This window comes from Triticum aestivum, chromosome 7D, assembly GCF_018294505.1.
Source record: "Triticum aestivum cultivar Chinese Spring chromosome 7D, IWGSC CS RefSeq v2.1, whole genome shotgun sequence".
Lineage (NCBI taxonomy): Eukaryota > Viridiplantae > Streptophyta > Magnoliopsida > Poales > Poaceae > Triticum > Triticum aestivum.
The window spans coordinates 141101542-141114074 of NC_057814.1; the positions used below are offsets into that span (position 1 = coordinate 141101542).

The 12533-nt window shown below is 46.3% G+C and overlaps 1 protein-coding gene across 1 annotated transcript; it reads right to left on the bottom strand.

The window, feature by feature from the left end:
* Positions 1–223: 223 nt before the first annotated feature.
* On the bottom strand, positions 224–3245 carry LOC123165722 (shikimate kinase 2, chloroplastic). Its single transcript, XM_044583427.1, has 9 exons — positions 2946–3245; positions 1970–2016; positions 1825–1879; positions 1574–1734; positions 1367–1449; positions 1123–1252; positions 813–891; positions 632–696; positions 224–485 (listed from the first exon to the last, which is right to left on the bottom strand). The coding sequence occupies exons 1-9, from the start codon at positions 3142–3144 to the stop codon at positions 417–419; spliced, it is 888 nt and encodes a 295-aa protein (XP_044439362.1). The 5' UTR covers positions 3145–3245; the 3' UTR covers positions 224–416.
* Positions 3246–12533: the final 9288 nt, after the last annotated feature.

The window sequence follows — 12533 nt, forward strand, 5'->3', positions numbered from 1 at the left end:
ACTCCTGTCATCATCTAAAAATGAACCTATAGTGATACTTCGCTTTCAAGTAGTGCGTTAGAAGAATGGCGAGAAGCTGCTGAGCTGATTTCATTCAGTGGTACTTTTAACAATTACTCTGTTTGCAATGGTATTTTGACAACTGAACACCAATGCAATGTTAGTTTGACAATTGTCTGTTTGAAAGAACAGCTGAGTGAAAAATGTAAGTGCAATGATCTCATAACCATGGAGCTCTTAACATTAGCTCAATCCGCTATTTTTTTATTGTTTCAGAGCATGCTTCAGCACAGCTCCTTTTTCAGTATAAAGAATGAATCAATAATGTTGAGCGATACAAAAATGAAGATACACGGTACAAACAAAATTGGGCCGAAATCCTACAAGGATTGCATCGTTCGTCTCCTGGCACCAATTTATAAGTCGTCGAATGGGCCACTGGCCATGGAATGCTCAGTGACAAAATTCTTAATCTTTTGCAGGGCCTGAAACGCAACAGGTAAGTTACATCAGGGGAAAATTCTTTTCGAGGGGGTGGGTGCATTGGAGAAAGCATGACATGCCACTTGCATATGAACAATTGTTCGCAAAAATAGAAGCACATGAACAATTGACTTGAGAAGTACAATACCTCGACAGCAATATCAGTTGGGGTTAGCTGAGAGACATCATCATGGCCCTTTTTAGCTGCAAGCTCTGCAAAGGTAAATACTAGTTGTGTTATTCTCTGTTTGGGCATTACAACTTCGCTCCGGAGAGGCCGGAGTGTTGAGACCCATCTACGACCATGAAGCTAGGGGCAACTAACATACCTTCAAGAGAAACCCTTACATCGGCGTTTGCATAAGCATCCCCTCTTTGCTCAGCGAGCACGCTGAGTTTCGTGAAAGCCTGAGGCACCAAATCAACGGGTCATGCATTTTCACTAGTGCAATGCAAACATAGAGAAAGACAGATGTGTACAACCAATCAAGATGCAAACGACTTGAGAAATCGCAGGGATGTTTACTGTAATTTTTTGGTGTCTCATTTAGTGTTTCATAATAAAGCTATTAATTTTTATGTGATAAGCATGCTAAGATAACCAAAGACACCTTTATTTTCAAAATTTAGAGTATGTACCGCTGTGTATGGATCAGCAGATGGCTGATCTAGAAGGGGCCGAGAAGCAGTCCCAACTTGTGCAATGCGCTTCGCAAGTGCATCCAAAGGCACATCCAACATGATAGACAGACCTTTCTTCATATATCTCCTGAGAGTAAGGAAAATCGACAGAGATCAGTATTATTATTCATCTAAAAGAGAAAACGTGATAACATAACATATTACAAGTGAAATGGCAGCGAGATCAGAGTAAGTCCGATACCAGTTAACTGGTCGAATGACAGCACCGCCTCCAGTAGCAACAACTAGTCGATGCATTGAGGATAGATCTCTCAATACACTACTCTGTAAGACAAGTAGTTCAAAAAATCACACAAATCGTTAGTCCATAAGTCTTTCCATTATAATTTCTACAAACACATGAATCTATAAAAGACCAAATTTTCAACAGAATTCAGGGAATATTTACCTCACTGTCTCTGAAAAATGCTTCACTATGAACCTTGAATATTTGAGCAACGGAAGGCATTCCGACTGCCTGTTCTACCAAACTATCACTGTCAAAGTATGAATAACCCAAGACTTCAGCTAATATCTTGCCCACCGTGCTCTTTCCGGAGCCCATCATTCCTGCAGTGTGAACCCATTATTATTAGTACAAGAGGCAAATAAGATAAATTAACTGTAGGTAACAGCAAACAGGCAGGTGCAAGAACTAACCAACAAGGTAAATACACCGCCCATTCAATTCGAACTGAACTTCTTCTGCTTTCCTCTGAAAGGCAACACAATTTTGTCAAAAAGATGCCCAGAAGCAACATCTTATTTTACTCATGTCAGGAATTTTTCAGCAGAAAGTATATACCTTTAACAAGAGGGCTTCGTCAACTGAGTTATGCAAGCTCTGATGACCTGTATTACATACAAAAAGGTCACAAAGAAAAGTCAGTTTGACTAATCAGCTTGTGCGTCTCGTCAGGAAACCACCAAAGACAAAATATTAAGATGCGGCGTATCATTTAAAATATGCAGTGTGTAAGTTAAATAACATGTGTTGCAAATAATTGACTACACCAAACAACTTTGTGTGCTGAATCTAAAACGTAGTGTGAATGTGTGCTGAATAAATTTGGTCAAAGTTATTAAACTTTCGCCCTGTTCGGAATCGCGCCGCTCCACAACACCGCTCTCGGAGCGGGCGGAGCTGCAGTTTCCCCGCTCCGCAGATTCCGGGAGTGGGTGTGTTGCCGAACAGGGCCAAAGTCTTCAGACAAAACTTATAGGCCTTCTATGTTCGAGCGGAGGGAGTGGTACACTGTTGTAGCATACAAGACAATTTCACTTCTACTACCTCCTTGCAACATCCTAGAACAAATTCAACAAAAAGAATTATCGCCCGTTTATTTAAACTCCATCAGTTTACTCTTCTAGGACACAAGTTAAATTCTACCAGTTAAGATGCAAGAATATTCCCATACATCGCAATCAGACAAGAGAATAGTTGCTTTCTGTCCCTCCCCCACCACCACCAGTAACACATACTCGACCAAGCAAAACCAATAAACCATTAGCTACCTACCCTGAAACTACATTGCTTTGTTTAGCCCACGCGTAACCACGTTTACGGTTTACCCCAAATCGACATCAGAGCAGCCATTCATTCCCCCCAAATCAACAAATTTTGCCACCAACCCTTCAGCCTTCATACGAACTCGGAGAATCGCATTAGTATTATCGCATTAGCATCGGCCCAGTCCGTCCCCAAAGTCTCGCCGATTCAACTGAGCTGAAAACTAATTAATTAAAAATGCCGAGCGATAGAAAGAATTGGAGAAACAAACCTCTCGATGTCTGGACGCAGCAGAGCGGGGCGACGGGCCTGGCCGCGCGAGCCCGCAGTGCCGGCGCCGCCGCGGCCGGGCCTCCAACGCGCAGGCTCGCCGCCCGCGCCGGCCCGGCCCCGCCGAGAGCCCCGCTCCGGCGCCCGGGCCCGGGCCCGACCGCCCGCGACTGCATCGCGAGTCCCGCGGCCGCCTCCATTGGTGCTGGCTGCTGCTACCCCCGGTCCGGTCGTCGCGGGTAGTAGGTGGCCGTGGCGTGCGACGTTGGAGGCGCGCAACGAACGAACGACAAGGGAAGGCGCGCAGGGGGGTGGGGGAGCTGGTGGTCGCGGTCCCGGCCTTAAATAGCGCCGCCCGAGTGACGGGTCGCTGCGTCGATCCGAGTAGGAGGAGTGCGACCGTGGAGTTTTACCGTTTCGCCCTCGCTGTGCTAAAATATTTTATCCACTTTGATCCAAAGCAGCAAGATCCTGGAAACGCGGTGTATTTTCCACGTTTTTGTTGTGTGTGGAGGCTAGTGATGGGCATATCGCTGGTTGTTTTTAGGATCAAATAAAGGAGCTTTAAAATTGGAAATACGATTTAAATCATTTCCTTTCTAGAGTTAGAAGTTTTTCTTCCAAAGGGAAACGAAGAGATAATGTTCTGTATTCGGTCAATTTCTTTTTACTCTGTATATACGATTTGTTTGAGGTCAAACTTCATATGTTTGACCAACTTTACAGAAAAAATACTAATATTTACAATATCAAACCAACATCATTAGATGTATAAGAAATTATTTTCATATTGTATAAATTTAGTATCGTAACGTTGATAGTTTTGAATATAAATTTGTCAAACTTTACGAAGTTGACTTCAGATAAATCTTATACGCGGGATAAAAAAAACGGAGGGAGTACTAACATGTTGCAGGCAAAAGAATCCTACTCCATCTGTCCTCAAATACTTGTCAGAGAAATAGATAAATACATCTAATCCATTTCTCTGACAAGTATTTTTAGACGGAGTGAGTACTATATTATGCATGCATGCTACGTAGTAGGTACCATTCTACCGTGGAAATATCCACCATGGTGAAACCCATGCCAGATCCGATGTGTGAAAGCATCCAGGTGCATATGTAAGCAGAGAAAATAAAATCTTACGGCTACTCTTGGGCCAAGACCTAGTATGAGCATGTACCTTTGTTTAGTAATAGTTGGAGCATGTTCAACCACATCAAGTCAGAAGAAAAATGTTCAACCAAAACTGCACATGGTTGGTGGTCTTCATCTAAAATAAAACCCCAAGTTGTACTAAACATAGTTAGTTTCTTCCCAATTCAACATATCGTAGTTGTTGGTCTTATGTCAATAGTTTCAGCTTCATTCTCACTTCCACCTTTGCCCACTCTCTCGGTCTTTTACATTTTTATTGTGGGCAGTTGATTTCGTCTCTCTTTCCCTTTCCCTTTCCCTTTCTTTTTCCCAAGATACCAACTCTTTAGTCAAGACTCGATAAACTCACTTCAAGCTTCATCTGAACCTCCTTCCTGACTCTTGAGCCTAGGGCATGTTTGGTTGGTGGCTAACTTTGGTATAGTTTGCCACACTATGTGTAACGCCCCGAGACCGACGCTCCAGACGGCTTTTATATTTTTTCGTTATCGTTGTGTGTATTTATTTGTTTGTTGCATTTCATCATGGCATCATCCGCATTGCATCGGCACCTCGTTGCCGTCATTGTTTTTAAAACTTGCATCCGCTCGTAGTTGCCGTGTCCCCCTTGCTTTCGTTGACCGTTCCGAGTCAAACCTTGTTATTCGTTTGCCCTCTTGCCTAAACCGGAGTCTCTCTGTACAGTGCACAAACCCCCTTGTGTGCGCGTCTGAAGTTGTCCCGAACCCGAACCGGACTTTCATTACCGTTGGGTCCGGAGCTCCCCAAACATCTATAAAACATCTCCCTTTTCTTATTTGGACTCCCTAGCCATTTATTCGCGACTGTCCGATTAAAATCGGAGGGACCAGATGCACCTAACCAGAATTCACCTGCTATATAATCAGCCTACCTAACCCTAGAACCTAGCCGTCCCATCCATTCCGGCAGTCGCCGCCGCCACTCTCTCGCATCTCCTCGGGATCTCCTCCCGATCCAATCTCCCCGACCACCTTCCTTGTTTTCCGTCGACGCCCAATCCTCTGCCTCCACTGCCCATCGCTCGAGCCAACGGGAGTCCAGCCCTAGCCTCCACCTCTCCTGCAGCCCCGTACGCTCCTCTGCCCGACCTCCGCGCGCCGATAGCCGGCGAGCAACAGCCCAAGGCCGAGCAGCCCTTCGCCTATGGCCTCTCGCTCCTGCAACCGACGCCCGAGGCCTCTATTTTCCCCTGCACCGCATCGACCGCATCGAGCAGCACCTCGAGGCCGAGCAGCTCCTCCGTGCTAATCCGCCAGGCCAGCCTCCCGTCTCCTTCTCCTTCCGTTCCCTCCTTCCCTCGTCTCTCCTGTAACCCTCTTTCTCTCCCCTCGTTTCTCTCTCAGGGAGCACAGGACGCGCCGGCCACCATGGATTTTGCACCGGAGCTCCGTGCCCCTTGCTCGCGAGCGCCCCGCTTCGAGCCTCCTCTGCTTCGCGCCTCCCCGAGCGGCAGGGGCTCGCCCCCGAGCTCGACCTCGCCCTCCGCCTGGCCAAGTTCCGCGCCGTTGACTGCATCGCCCAGATCCGCCGCCGCGCCGTCCCGGAGTCCCGGAGCCGGCCGCCAGCGCCTTCTTCCTCTGCTTCTGCATCGAGCAGGAGGAGGACGACCCTGCCTCAAGCGCACGCCTGTGCCCGAGCGAGGACCGCATCGCCGTTGACCGCGTCCCTGTTCGTCAGGAGCGCCAGCGACCGGGCGGCCCAGCGCCAGATCGCACCAAGCCCAGCTGCGCCCCCTTGTCGGGCCTCCTTCATCAACCGGGCCATGAGGACTGGTGAGCCGCCCAGTTCCTGTAGCTCCAGTTTCGGCCCGATAGCATTTTTTCCCTGACGTGCGAATTTGCTAATTTTCCAGAGATTGCAGTTTTTCAGAAAACCCCTTAATGTTCATGCATTTAATAACTCCACAACCGTGCATCGGATTAAAATGAATTATATATGTACAATGCTTAGAATTTCATCTAGTTTCATAATACGCTGCTTGCATCCTTGTTTAAAATGTTTAAAATGCTGCTTGCATTTAATTTGCTAAATGCCATGCTAAATGATTTATTTCATAACTAAATAACCGTAGCTCCAAATTAAATAAACTTTATATGTAAATGGGGTAGAAAAATGCCTAGTTTAACATGGTGCACTTTGTTTTGCATGTTTACAATTCTAAAATATGCTTTAGGATAGAACAGTACCAAATCTAAAATATGCACATGAGGATTTTCCGGAATTGTTGTTTGTTGTTCCGGCCTCATTTAAACTTGCCTAGATAGATAGTCTTTCTATGCTTCACCTCTTGCCATGTTTAATAACATTTAATATTGTTGGGTACATAAACGAGAGAGAACTAAATAATTGATGTGGTGTTTCATCAATATGCAACTCGTTGCATATTGAGCTCCACTTAACTTGTAGTTTTGTTTGTGCACTTTGCCATGCCATGCCTCTTTAAACCGGACATGCATCATACTTGATTGTGCATCATGCCATGTTTATGTGATGGTTGTTTATCATGTTGTTTGCTTCTTTCCGGTATTGCTTCTTCGGGTTAGTTCCGATAACGTCGCGTTTGTGAGGATTTGTTTGACTTCGTCCGTTTGTCTTCTTCATGGACTCGTTCTTCTTCCTTGCGGGATCTCAGGCAAGATGATCATACCCTCGAAATCACTTCTATCTTTGCTTGCTAGTTGTTCGCTCTATTGCTATGCCGCGCTACCTACCACTTGCTATATCATGCCTCCCATATTGCCATGTCAAGCCTCTAACCCACCTTTCCTAGCAAACCGTTGTTTGGCTATGTTACCGCTTTTGCTCAGCCCCTCTTATAGCGTTGCTAGTTGCAGGTGAAGATGAAGTTTGTTCCATGTTGGAACATGGATATGTTGGGATATCACAATATCTCTTATCTTAATTAATGCATCTATATACTTGGTAAAGGGTGGAAGGCTCGGCCTTATGCCTGGTGTTTTGTTCCACTCTTGCCGCCCTAGTTTCCGTCATACCGGTGTTATATTCCTTGATTTTTGCGTTCCTTACGCGGTTGGGTGATTTATGGGACCCCCTTGACAGTTCGCTTTGAATAAAACTCCTCCAGCAAGGCCCAACCTTGGTTTTAACATTTGCCACCTAAGCCTTTTTCCCTTGGGTTCTGCAGACTCAAGGGTCATCTTTATTTTAACCCCCCCCCCCCCGGGGGGGGCCAGTGCTCCTCCGAGTGTTGGCCTAAACTAGAGCCCTTTGCAGCGCCACCTCGGGGAAACTTGAGGCCTGGTTTTAGTTGTACGGACTGCTCATCCGGTGTGCCCTGAGAACGAGATATGTGCAGCTCCTATCGGGATTTGTCGGCACATTCGGGTGGTCTTGCTGGACTTGTTTTACCATTGTCGAAATGTCTTGTAAACCGGGACTCCGAGACTGATCGGGTCTTCCCGGGAGAAGGTTTATCCTTCGTTGACCGTGAGAGCTTATAATGGGCTAAGTTGGGACACCCCTACAGGGTATTATCTTTCGAAAGTCGTGCCCGCGGTTATGTGGCAGATGAGAATTTGTTAATGTCCGGTTGTAGAGAACTTGACACTTGACTTAACTAAAACGCATCAACCGCGTGTGTAGCCATGATGGTCTCTTTTCGGCGGAGTCCGGGAAGTGAACACGGTTTTTGAGTTATGTTTGACGTAAGTAGGAGTTCAGGATCACTTCTTGATCATTGCTAGCTTCACGACCATTTTGTTGCTTCTCTTCTCGCTCTTATTTGCGTATGTTAGCCACCATATATGCTTAGTCGCTGCTGCAACCTCACCACCTTACCCTTTCCTTCCTATAAGCTTAAATAGTCTTGATCTCACGGGTGTGAGATTGCTGAGTCCTCGTGACTCACAGATACTTCCAAACAGTTGCAGGTGTCGAGGATACCAGTGCAGGTGACGCAACCTAGCTCAAGTGGGAGTTCAACGAGGACCTTGGTCGTTACTATGTTTTGTTTCCTGATGATCAGTAGTGGAGCCCAGTTGGGAGGATCGGGGACCTAGCATTTGGGGTTATCTTCTTTTTTATCTGGATTTGACCGTTGTCGGTCTATGGGTGTATCTTGAATGATGTATGAATTTATTTATGTATTGTGTGAAGTGGCGATTGTAAGCCAACTCTTTATCCCATTCTTGTTCATTACATGGGATTGTGTGAAGATGACCCTTCTTGTGACAAAACCTACAATGCGGTTATGCCTCTAAGTCGTGCCTCGACACGTGAGAGATATAGCCGCATCGTGGGCATTACACTATGTTTGTCAAACATGCCTAACCAAATACTCAAATTCTTAGCCATATTTTGGCTTGCCTCAGGGAATCTTGTCACATCTTTTGTGTATATGACATGTGAGGCTTATTTCTGACAGTAGTACGAGAGGACTTAAGATGGATCAGCACACTCATACAGATGATCTACGGAATATATTTTCCACATTTTCCAAAATCAAACAGTATAGCATTAGTGCAAAGTTACCGTTTGTTCCCTAGTTGTGCAATTAGTAAACCAAAAGTTAATTACCCCATCTATGTTGGCACAGCACAAACCATCTAAAAGATACTCGTCAGGATCAGGATTCAGAACATTACTCTTTGTTATTGTTCTCTTTAGGATCAACAGCAAAGAACACCATTATGATTAAACAAAACAATTAGTGATACTTACCGCAGAAGAGTTGACTAGTCGGCAACATTCACATCCATAGACGACATACGGCGCAGGCGTGTCGCCTACTGTGGCTGCGTCCCTAGTTCATCTCTCCGCGACCAGGACGCGAGGTGAAAAGGCGGCGCGTGCTAGGTCATGATCCCTAAATCATGTTTCTGTGGATGCGTAGGTTATGCCGATCGATCCACCACTACAGCTAGGTAGCCGCTATTACTTGGGCCAGGCCATGTGATCTTAATAACAAGATTACTTGGGTCATTAAGGGTACGGTGTAGGCCTAATTGTTACTGTATTGTAGAAGTATGTATACCTTTCGTTACTCGCGCGATAGGAGGAAGATAGGAAAATAGGATGACGTACACTCATGGGCTATACATGCGTATGCGACACTGCGTCGCGATCGGAAGTGTCTACCAGCTTCCCAGTGGCATCGTGAAATTATTTTTCATATTGTATAATTTTAGCATTGTAACGTTGATGGTTTTGAATATAAATTTGTCAAACTTTATAAAATTTGACTTCAGATAGATCTTATACGGGGAGTAAAAATAAATGAAGGGAGTACTAAACAAGTTGCAACTTGCAAGCAAAAGAATCCTACTATGCTATGCATGCATGCGACGTAGTAGGTACTGTTCTACCATGGGGATATTCGCCATGGTGAAACCCACGCCCGATCCGTTGAATGAAAGCATCCACGGTGCATATGTACTCAAAGAAAATAAAATCTTACGCCTACTCTTCGGCCAAGACATGAGCATGTTCTTTGTTTAGCAATAGTTGGAGCATGTTCAACCAAATCAAGCCAGAAGAAAAATGTTCAACCAAAACTGCACATGGTTGGTGGTCTCCACCTAAAATAAAACCCCAAGTTGTACTAAACATAGTTATTTTCTTCCCAATCGAGCATATCGTAGTTGTTGGTCTTATGTCAATAGTTTCAGCTTCATTCTCACTTCCACCTTTACCCATCTTTCCATCTTTTACATTTTTATTATGGGCAGTTGATTTTCATCTTTCTTTCCATTTCCCTTCCTTTTTCCCAAGACACCAACTCTTTAGTCAAGATTCGATAGCACACTTCAAGCTTCATCTGAACCTCCTTCCCGACTCTTGAACCTAAGGGTATGTTTGGTTGGTGGCTAACTTTGTCAGTTTGCCACACTATATTTGTCAAACTTGCCTAACAAAATACTCAAATTATTAGCCATATTTTAGCTTAACCGAGGGAATCTATTCACACCTTTTTGTGTGTATGACACTTGAGGCTTATTTCTCACGGAAAGAAGCTTGCCTTGGGGCATGGTTAGAATAAAATATTCACCTAACTTGATCGAACGTATACCGTATCTATATTTTTTATTATTTCATATTATTATATTATTAATTTTGAATACTTTATATGTAATTTGATATCATTTTTGGGACTAATCTATTAACTCAGTGCCTAGCGTCAGTTGTTGTTTTCTGTTTTTTTTTTGTTTTACAGAGAATCTGTATCAAACGGAGACCAAATGGTACGAAATTTTTTGATGGGGAAAAAAGACACCGGAAGCTACGGGCGAGTGACGGGTCGTTGCGTCGATCCGAGTAGGAGGAGTACGACCGTGGAGATCACGTAACCAAGTGCCTAACCGCTTCGCTCCACGAGAAAAGCGATCGTGGAGGCGATCGCATCTGAGGCCAACTCCACCGGCCGCCGCCGGTCCCTGCCTCTTCGGTTTGGCCACTCCGGCCACGCGAGGAGGTGGGGACCACGGCGCTTCGACGCCGGCCTGTAGTTAGGGTTTGTTTAGTGTCTCCTTAGGGCGCCGTTGGGGTGGTCGGAGCGACGCCCGGGAAAATAAATTTGCCTCAACTCCACTCCCACACCGGCGGCGACCTTCACGGCGGCGTCTCGGAGTTGATGGCAACGTATGTTGTTCGGTCCTGTAGATCGGCAGTTTGGTCTTCTCGTCGTTCTTCAGATCTGGCGATGAATAAAAGTTTTTCAGTTTCTTTCCCGATGCGGTGTTCAACATTGTGGTCGGTGAGGGATCTGGACGGAAGTGTGTCCAAGCGCGGTTGGTGTGGCAGCGGCATCTTCCTCGTGGTGGACTTGTGTTATGGGGCTTCGTCGTTGCGACGACGTTTTCTCCAACGTCGGAGTGGAGCCCGGGAGGTCGTCCAGGAGTACGCGCAGACTACTGTTTGCGCATGTCACAGCTGGAGGATGGTGTATCCTGTGCTGGTTTTGTGGTTGGGGGCTGACAGTTCTGGTTTCTTACTCCGACGTTGTAGTCGTGCGGGGATGTCAGTTCTGGAGCTTGATGGCGTGTCCGGGGACATGTTGCCCCGGTCTGATTCGTTCAACGACAATGGTTTTGCTTCTGGCAAACGACTTTGGAGGTCCATAAAGCTGTTGATCAGCGATGGAGCCGCGTCGAGCTCAGGTGTAGAGGTGATCTGTCTTCCGTCCCTTTGGTGGTCGCTTCGGTGGTGTCGAAGGAGGGAGACAGGCGCTGGTTTTTTGCATAGGTTTATCCTATCTTTTCAGGTCTGTAAGGTCGGTGTGTACGTGCCTTGTAACTTGATTTCATCTTATAAATGAGACACGTATTACCATGAAAAAAAATACGACCGTGAAGTATTTCACGAGTACAGTATATATCTACTACTCCGTATTTGATGCGGGATCCTGGAAATGCGGTGCGCGCTCCGGTTCAACGCGAGATGGTGTCTGCTTACGTGTGTGCGTTTAAAAAAAAAAGAGGCTGACCACGTGTCCACGTCTATCTTCCGTTGACGCTTTCTTTCCCGGCCGCGAACAGAGCACTGGCTCCATATCCGCTCTTTGCTGCTCCACCGGGCCGACCCCACCTGCAGTCACCGACTCGGGATCGACCACCAACCCACCCGTGCCTCCCAAAGATTTCTCGTCCACGTACGGTAGCAGAACGCTGTACGCAAAACTGGGAGGAAACCAGCCGTCGTGCCCCACCAACCGAGAACGCTGGAGGATGGTGCGGGCGAGCGACGCACGACGGATTTCATATATCTGTGAAAATCGGCAGGTGGAGATCTGTTCGTGCTGGTGTGGCGTGTGTGATCTTTCAACGGCAAATCAATCGAGCCAAACAGCAAGGATCGCATAGACTAATGCATCCAAGTCGCAGAGAATCGGTGCAAATAAACAGACAATGCAATATACGTGACCAATACTATTTTGTATATGTCCGGCAGTAAAGGGCAATTTAAAATTCAAATTTAGATACACACAACACGCCGGATCACACCAGGGCCGGAGTGCATGCCCCATCACAACCAAAAAGAAAGCAATGCGTAGTTTTTACATGTCCGAATCCAAAATAACATTAGTCCGAAAGTCCATGCATTTTTCTGCCCTGCTGGACTGGCAATCTCAGTCATATGCTCCCCGATCAAGGTGTCATTGCCGTCGCGTAGGCTGTTGGGGAACGTAGTAATTTCAAAAAAAAAAATCCTACGCACACGCAAGATCATGGTGATGCATAGCAACGAGAGGGGAGAGTGCCGTCCACGTACCCTAGTAGACCGAAAGCGGAAGCATTATGACAACGCGGTTGATGTAGTCGTACGCTTCACGATCCGACCGATCCAAGTACCGAACACACGACACCTCCGAGTTCAGCACACGTTCAGCTCGGTGACGTCCCTCGAACTCACGAACCAGCAGAGCTTCGAGAGAGAGTTCCGTCAGCACGAC

What these genes read in the sequence shown, in the direction of transcription:
- LOC123165722 (XM_044583427.1), bottom strand. Translation starts at nt 3,144, where the DNA reads ATGGAGGCGGCCGCGGGACTCGCGATGCAGTCGCGGGCGGTCGGGCCC. An exon ending in CTGCGTCCAGACATCGAGAG is followed by an intron (nt 2,017 to 2,945) that starts GTTTGTTTCTCC and finishes TATGTAATACAG; the next exon opens with GTCATCAGAGCTTGCATAAC. An exon ending in CTGCTGATCCATACACAGCG is followed by an intron (nt 892 to 1,122) that starts GTACATACTCTA and finishes TTGGTGCCTCAG; the next exon opens with GCTTTCACGAAACTCAGCGT.